The 8841-nt window shown below is 40.2% G+C and overlaps 1 protein-coding gene across 1 annotated transcript; it reads left to right on the top strand.

Moving 5' to 3' along the window:
• The first annotated feature begins 1187 nt into the window (after positions 1–1187).
• LOC147638689 (uncharacterized) lies at positions 1188–2463 on the top strand. The gene is made up of 3 exons (XM_086798798.1): positions 1188–1588; positions 1747–1992; positions 2170–2463. The coding sequence occupies exons 1-3, from the start codon at positions 1232–1234 to the stop codon at positions 2461–2463; spliced, it is 897 nt and encodes a 298-aa protein (XP_086654924.1). The 5' UTR covers positions 1188–1231.
• Positions 2464–8841: the final 6378 nt, after the last annotated feature.

Raw genomic sequence — 8841 nt, 5'->3', positions numbered from 1 at the left:
CATATTTCATTTACACTCGATGTGTTTCTTCTTACAAGGTTGTGTTTCACACGGATATAAATGACAAGAAATGGTGGTATGTCATACAAGTCGCTCCTCGTTCAAAGAGCATCTTTCAAGATAGGGATGTTGAAGAGCTCATGGATGAAGTGGCAGTCGAAAATGACATGCGGAGGATTAAGTACAAGATGAAGAACGCGAGATACCACCAACTAATCAAGATAAAGGTGTCTTTATCCAAGATAATGAGGAAGGAATTGATTCCGAGCATGATGATGATGAGTCCATTACTAGTGGGATAGATCTTTTTGTTGATCGTGAAATGGGACATATGGATCTTGAGATAGACGAGTTAGCATGTATGGATTTGATAGAAGATGCAAGAGATATTGGGCTAAGCTCACCCTAATTCATTAAACAATTGCTCAATTTGCTAGTCTTGATTTAGTCCATATTTGATTGTATTACAATATATTTTGTGCTTCTTCTTATGTGATATTGGGATATTTTCAGCTCTCGAGAATGCTCTCTGGAATTTCTGGATTTTTTTTCCGAGTACGTGGCTATAGCCGCGTATTAGCAGGGCGGCGCGGTTGTAGCCGCGTGCATAGCTGCGTACTATAATTGTGTATACCCATGGGTCCCCTCTCTCTACTCTCTCTCCTCTTCCACGGCTCATCACTACAATGCGTCCTTTGCGAATTTTTGTCAAAAAAAAGCTTTGTGACCAAGCCTTATCAAGGACCACAAGCTTTATTAAGAACCTTAATTAAACATTTGAATATAAGCACTTATAGGAGAACGCTTTTGGTATGTATATACTGAGAGAGACAGAGAACCAAAATGGTATGTCTTGAAAATGAAGGTTCGGGAGAGAGAGAATCCAACTTGTGTTGAGACTGGATAAGAATGAAAAATCCACGTGGGTGATCTGTCCATGCAGCACGCCACTTGCCCAAAAACCCTCAGTGTTCCACGATCGGGCCACGCCCTCCTCCCTTCGCCCTTTGATTCTAGCTTTTACCATTGAAATCGAGAAAGTTGCTGCCGGCAGGCCATTTTTATAGCTAATCACGGTAGGAAAATTGTGACTTTGAAGACGATTTAGAGAATTATAATAATATTACAACAATTTGTGGGTTTGCTGCTAGCTTTGAGAATTCGACGTTTGATCTGTTGCAGTTGTCAAGCTAGGCAAAATAGGGTGAGATATATATATATATTTATCAAGATGGTGAAGCTTGCGTCCGTGAGATCAACTCGGATGTATGGCCCAAGGGACATCGAGGCTGCGTGTGAGTTTATGAATGCGATAGGTTACATGGTGGCGACCATCCTGCTGCTGGCCGGCTTCATACTGCTTTTGCCGGGATTCAATTACAGGGCGGCCCTTATAGTCTTCATCATCGCCCTCATCCTCATTATACTGCTGAACCTGCACGACCTCTACGCGCAGCTGGCTGGCGTCGACTTCCGGCTTGGCCTGCTGGCGCGTGACCCCCAGCTTGCGCTCGTGGACGTTGGGGCACCCCTCGCTCATACCATTGGCGCCATCCTCCTCCTGATTGCAGTTGTTTTCATGCTCAAGGTATCGTTTGGCTTGTTTCTTATTGATTGATTTAGTATTTCAAGAAAAATCCAGCAATTTATTCGTCCATTCCTGATTTCTCTCTGTCTCTCTCTCTCTCTCTCTCTCTGTGTCTCTCTCTGGGCGATTTTGATGTGATCAAAATTCAAAACGAGTAGAGCAAAACCTGGGTGTCAGGAGGCAGGCAACTGTCCGCACTCCGCCTGCTGGTGGCTGGTTCAGCGTTTTGGCTGCTTGGATCATTACATAATGCGTTCCAAGTGTACGAGAGAACAAGCTTGATGGTGCAGGTGCAGCAAAAGGCAGTTTGCATTCCGTTTGTGATTGCCACCACCCTCTACCTTGTCAGCAGCATACTATGGATAAAGAGCTGGCCACACTTTGTGGCCGTAAAGAAAGCACAGGTATTTAGCTGGGCATAATCGGCTTGTGTTCACGCACGTAAAACATAATCAGTGCTTCATCTATATGGCGAGGTTAGGGTTTTTAAAACGATTCTCTCTGAGACCACATATAGTAGCCCTAATTTCCCAATTATGAGGTTTTATATTAATGTCAAGAGTTGTGTGATCGTTCAATAGTATGCGGCGGCTACGTTGGCGATAGTGGCGTCGGTGCTGCTGGTGCTGGGGTCGTTGGCAAACATCAGCAGGGTGGTGTATTTGAGGAGGTTGGCAGCTCAGGCAGGATCATCTCCGAGGCTGGAGAAACTCAGGAAAGGTGCACGCGAGAAGCTCGAGATGGAGAGTGGGGAGCATGGGAGGCCCTTGCTGCACGAGCAACAAGAAGCAGGAAGAGTCCCACCAGCCACTATTAGTGCCGCCGGAGAGGCAGCCAGAGAAACCTTCCCCTATCGAGAACCTCTCATTCGCTGAAAAACCAAAATATAACAGCAAGGTAATATCTTCCTCATAGTGAACTTATCATGCTAGGGTTTGGAAAGGCCTTATGTTCTGTGAGGCCGGGCTTGGGATTTCTATCCGGCCTCAGATGTTCCCATCGGTTTTCAGTGTGTCTTAGGACTTCTATGTTTTCGGCTTGGCCTTATAAAGGGAGGCCTTAGTGTTATAATATTTATTAGCGTACCACATTAAATTTAACGTTATCTTTTGTGTTCGAATTAACGTTATCTTTTGTATGCTTGTATTCATTTGAGAAAAAGGTAGATGTTTCTAATCATGATGGAGACTCTCAAATTCTTGGTATAGTTGTCTTGAATCTTGAAAAAGAAGGGTTGGGGACACTCCACTATTAGTAGGCCCATTGAGAAGGGTTTTTTTTGGGGGGAGGAGGGGGGTGATTTTTTTTAAAAAAGTTATGAGATTAGGGTTTTTAAACACTTTAGTTTCATTAATGCAAATTAATGAATAGATATGATGATGGAAATCCTTGGTATTATCATCCTCAATCTTGGAAGATAAGTTCGAGGCTCTTATTTTTTATTTGTTTGCTTGAATTCTCACAAATGAGATTCAAACCTTGTGCCTCCGTTTTTCCAACCGAATTTTATATGCGGTGTTGATTAAGGCTATTGGTTTTGTCTTTTGTGGCCTCAAATTAAAATGTATTTTTTTAAGGGGGGGTCAAAATGTGTGGAGAGAGCGAGCGAGCACAGATGGGTTTTATTTAAGCTGAGGTCATCCCCACAAAGGATGATCAATAGTAGACGTTTATAAAGGTACAACTTGTAGTTGATGTTTATAAGTCTACAACTTTTAGACTTGCAGATGTTTATAAAGGTACAGGTGAGACCACTCTTCAAATAGTTTGTGTTGCTTGTAGATGATTGTTAATGCTTATATGATGTTTGTAAAGGTTAAAAAATGATTGTGGTGTTTCAGTTGTAACAGTTGAGTTGAATGGTACTTCCATTTTAATGTGTGCTACAATCATGAAGAATTTCATACGAGGTTAGATGGAGAGGTTTAAAGACCATATTAGGGAGTTTAAGGGAAAATCCCAATTTCCATTTTGCAACATAAAAAATTGGGGGCATGGTGAACCCTTAAGATTTTGTCAAAACCCCCTCATGTGAGATATCATTAGGAAAAGCTCTTGAAGAGTAGATTCTAAATCCTCATTCTCGACAACTTTGGAGTTAGTATGCTCAAGATATATCAAAAAGTGATTGAACAGAAAATTTCCCAAAGTAACGTGTGATTTTCAAAGTAGATTGGATTTGCTAATATGGTCTTTTTATTCAAGTCCAATTTCTTATTAGCAATTTGCTTATTAAAAGGAAAGCACGTATATGCCACCACCTTAAAAAGGGGCAATATGAACTAAGGGCCTCATAAGAAGAGTTAGGGAGTTCAAAAAAGTGCTCAATAGCCCAAAGGAGGGGAGGTGGAGACTATGCCACCACAATAAAAAAGGGAGATGAACTAAGGGCCTTATAAGAAAGGAGTTAGGGAGTTGAAAAAGTGATTAATAGCCCAGCCCAAAGGAGGGGAGGTTTTCCCATACAAATTGGCATCTCCTATATCTTTTACTTGATCTTGTCTACTCCCCTACTTCGTACTTCCACTTTTAGCCCCACCACATATAATAATACTCCATTTATTACTATTGTCATCAACTTGACCAAAAGGTAAAATCTCCCAAGAGCTTCAAAAATTTCCCTCATACCTACATATGACTAACACTTTAAAAATATCTAAAGGCACAATTCAAGCTTCATAAATCGCTCCTTCCTTTCCAGCAATACTTGGACCCCAACATCACGCTCGTCGTAAAAATTGACAGTTTTTCTCTTTAATACCTATTTGTGATTAAATATGTTTTTAAATCTTTGAAACCATCATATTATATTTCCTTCATTTTCAATAGCTATGGACCACCACATCATATCTTTTCAAAAAATAGAAAATTCTTCTCTCCCAGAAGTTGTAAACTCCAAAGAAGCTATTCCATATCTACCTATGACTAAGACATTTCGTTTTTCTCTTTCTAATTATAGATTAAGTTCTATAATCATGCCTTCCCACCTCCCCTCCCCTCCCCTCTCCCTCTCTCTCCACTTCTCTCTTTCCACTTCTGTGGCATCCCACCTTCCCCTTTCAAGTGTTGTAATGGAGTGTTTCTAGAATATTTATAATCTGAGCAAAAAAAAACTCCTTGGATATGAGCTAAGCACTTTTAAGTTCTCTTGCTATCTTGTTAGCTTTGAAAATGACCTTGCTTTTGGTTCTCTTAGTCTGCTACTCTCTTTCACCAACAAATGGAATCCCTTGGAGATATATTACAAATCATAAGAGGAAAGATGATCTACACATTTGAGTTAATAAGGAGTATGTTAGATGTAGGGGTTCATATACCATAAGACCATAAGTAGGGGTGATAAGGAGTATGTTAGATGTAGGGGTGCATACCATAAGTAGGGGTGATAAGGAGTATGTTCCATAATCATGCCTTCCCACCGTCCCCTCCCCTCCCCTCCCCTCCCCTCCCCCTCTCTCTCCACTTCTGTGGCATCCCACCTTCCCCTTTCAAGTGTTGTAATGGAGTGTTTCTAGAATATTTATAATCTTTGAGCAAAAAAAACTCCTTGGATATGAGCTAAGCACTTTTAAGTTCTCTTGCTATCTTGTTAGCTTTGAAAACAACCTTGATTTTGGTTCTCTTAGTCTGCTACTCTCTTTCACCAACAAATGGAATCCCTTGGAGATATATTACAAATCATAAGAGGAAAGATGATCTACACATTTGAGTTAATAAGGAGTATGTTAGATGTAGGGGTGCATACCTTAAGACCATAAGTAGGGGTGATAAGGAGTATGTTAGATGTAGGGGTGCATACCATAAGTAGGGGTGATAAGGAGTATGTTGCATGCAGAGGTGAATACCACAAGCAAAGCATCTATGAAACATGCTTCCTAATGAAGACATGGAAAGAAGAATATTGATTTATGGGTGGATGGTCCTTTAACCAAATACCAAATACAAGTCCTTTAACCAAATACCAAATACAAGTCCTCGATTTCGAGGAATCCTTAGTGAGGCATGATGGTGAAGGTGAGCATGGATTGTTGCGATACTATAAACGCTTATGCAGTGATGAGCTCCAACATTGCATGGTATTTCATACCATACACATCAATGTATGCATAATATGCAAGGTAGGTTAAGTGTAACCCAATAAGCACTACAAGAAGAGTGAGTATTAGAAAAAAAATGGACTTAAAAAGGACCCTCTAAGAAGAGCTAGGTCATCAATTTTCTAGAAAAAAGGGGGCTTGTTGGTGAACCTTATGTATCTTATGCCAAAACCACCCCCATGTGACATACGTTCGCTAATCTTCCCTAATTGGCTATTTTTTTGGGAGTTTTTTGCAAAAACGTTCGCTTCATATCTTAAAATATTCGCCCAATTTTGGCCATTTTGAAAGGTTTTAGAAAATATTCGCCCAATTTTTTACATTTTAGGAGAGTTTTTAAAAATATTCGCCCTATTTTTCATAATTTTAGATTCAGGGGAGGAATAATCACCAACCCACCTACACCTATGTCACTATAATAGAATGAGAGTGCAACAGCGAAAATAGCAACGCTTTTATAATTAGAAGGGTAAGGAGATGTCGGGTCCAATTCAATGCTAAAATAGTTGTTATTTTCGTTGCAACAAAAATAGCAACAAAATATCGCTGCTCAGCAACAACGAAATATTGATGCTCATATTTTGCTACTATTTTTGTTGCTGAGTGGCGAAAGAATTTCGTAGAGGCAAAAATTGTTGTTATTTTTCAAAAAAGCTTTAAACTTTAGGCCTCAAATTCTGAAAAGCAAACGATAAGGATGGTTGGTGAAGACGGCATAAACTTTAGGCCTTAAATTCTGTAAAGCAAACGATAAGGATGGTTGGTGAAGACGGCACATGAATTTTCCTTAAAATTGAATTTATGCATCAATAGATGTATAAAAGGATTTTATAAAAGTGTTATTCCCACAGAAGTTGATTTTTATAAAAGAATGAATGGATGGATAGGTGTGATGTGAATCAGATCAATGTGAATGAATGGATGGATGGATGCGATATAGATGTGATGAGATGTCATGTGAATCAGGATGATGTAAATGAATGATATGGGATGGATGTGGATGTATGTGAAAGGATGGATGTGGATGTATGTGAAGAATGGATGTGGATGTATGTGAAAGGATGGATGTGGATGTATGTGAAGAATGGATGTGGATGTATGTGAAAGAATGGATGTGGATATATGTATGTGAAAGCATGGATGTGGATGTATGTGAAAGGATAGATGTGGATGTGTATGTGATAAGTATGGATGTGAATGTATGTGAAAGGATAGATGTGGATGTGTATGTGATAAGTATGAATGTGGATGCATGTGGAAGAATATATGTGGATGTGAATGTGATGGATATGAACGAGAATAGAGGCGATGAGATGTGATGTAAATTGGATAGATATGAATGATAAAGGATGTGAATGAATGATATGGGATGTGAATGAATGTGTTAGCATGTGAATCAGGATGTGAATGAATGATATGGGATGTGAATGAATGTGATAAGTTGTGAATCGGGATGTGAATGAATGTGATGGCATGTGAATCGAGATGAGAATGAATGGTATTATGGGATGTGAATGATTGTGATAAGATACGATGTAAACTGGATAGATGTGATGAGATGAGATGTATAGGTAAATGCGAGTGGATGAGATCTGATGAGGTTAATTGAGGAAAGAAGTGTTAAGATGGAAAATGATGTGATGAGAATGGGAATACTTATGAAATGAATGTGGATTAAGTAATGTAGATTAATGTGGAAAGACGAGAAATTCGTTATAGAAATTGTAAATGACTGTTTTATGTCAAGAATGCTCGGGAAGCATTTTGACCGTCTTGTGAATGAGGTCGTGGAGACGTAGCTGATAAAGTTGCAACAACTGACGGAGAGTCAATGGAGGACGTCTCGCGTAGCAAGGTCGGTCGAGGTCTTGACCAGCCTCGGTTCGATTTAAATGGTGAGCTTCTGGTACGGTGGATAAGGGACCAAGGAAGCGGCCTATGAGTGAAGCGCTAGGTCACCTCTGCGGGGCGAGCGAAGGATCCTAGAGGGTGCTGACCATATGGTGCTCGGGCTCTGGGTCGCCGACGATACCCACACGTGCGTCATGGAAGATATTGGAACAAGGAGTAAGAGTTGTTTTCTGAATTCGGGCATGGATCTGGTTGATTGACCTTGCTGGTCCTCAATGGATGAGTCCATGGCTCTTTTATATGGATCCGTTGGTTGATCTTGCTGATCTTCAACGGAGATTCCATTTTGTTATGTGAATATATTGCCGGTTACTATGAGCTAAGAACTTGTAAGTGATGTGACTAGTTTTAAGTTTGCTTGAATTTCCAGCTAGGGGGCCTGGGAACTCTTTTCCCTGGTACCTGGGACAAAACCTAACCAAATTCCTCATTGGATCCCATCACTACAGTGGTTGGGCGGTTGGCTAACCCATACGACTAGATGGGGTTAGGCTGGACTGATGGATCCCTAAAATGAGACTAATTTCTATTGGTACGATAGATGAAGTAAATCCCAAATAAAAATTGTTATATGGAGAAAAAAATCAACAGCTGTGCCACTCAATGAGGAAAAATGCATTGGTCTCTATGATCCAAGTGTAATCTTTCCCTTGATCTTGACTATGGGACTTATGGGTTCGGTCAAATCAGTTGAGTTAGTTAAGGCTTTTGACTACTTAGAGAAAAGTTATCCTGGAGGAATCGCCCGTGCTTTCCGAGTTCCGAGTTCGAGAACCGATGGATTAGTCTCTTGTGTGGATATCCGTGGGCGAGGCCCCCTTGTGTGGGACCCTACACCCCACGCAAGAAGTGCTACTTCCGCTGCTAGCATGTAAGATTCCTCCCCTAGCCCCTCAAGATGTCCAGTTTCTCCCCCTGTAATCAATCCCCTTTTCAGAATAATAACAGATCTTGTTTCTATCTGTTTTTGCCTAGAGAGATAAATTTTTTTAGAGAGAGGTAATTCAGTTTCTAGATATCTTTGGATGGAAAAATATCCCTTCTTATTAAAATGATTTTCCCTGGAACAGAATTTCAAAAAGAACTTTCCAGTGTGCAATTGGAATAAATTATAAATAGGTAAAAGGACCTTAGCCTGAGGGTCCAGATTTTTAAAAAATTTTGGATTAAGATTCCTATGGACCAATTAGATTAATCCAAATGTAGGGAGGAGATAAATTAAAGAAATAAAGAAAATCCCCCGAA

The sequence above is a fragment of the Cibotium barometz genome, chromosome 5 (genome assembly GCF_041138505.1).
Source record: "Cibotium barometz isolate CiBa-2024 chromosome 5, ASM4113850v1, whole genome shotgun sequence".
Taxonomy (NCBI): domain Eukaryota; kingdom Viridiplantae; phylum Streptophyta; class Polypodiopsida; order Cyatheales; family Cibotiaceae; genus Cibotium; species Cibotium barometz.
The sequence above is the reverse complement of the archived record's forward strand: the minus strand, read 5'-3'. Positions and strand labels throughout refer to the sequence as shown.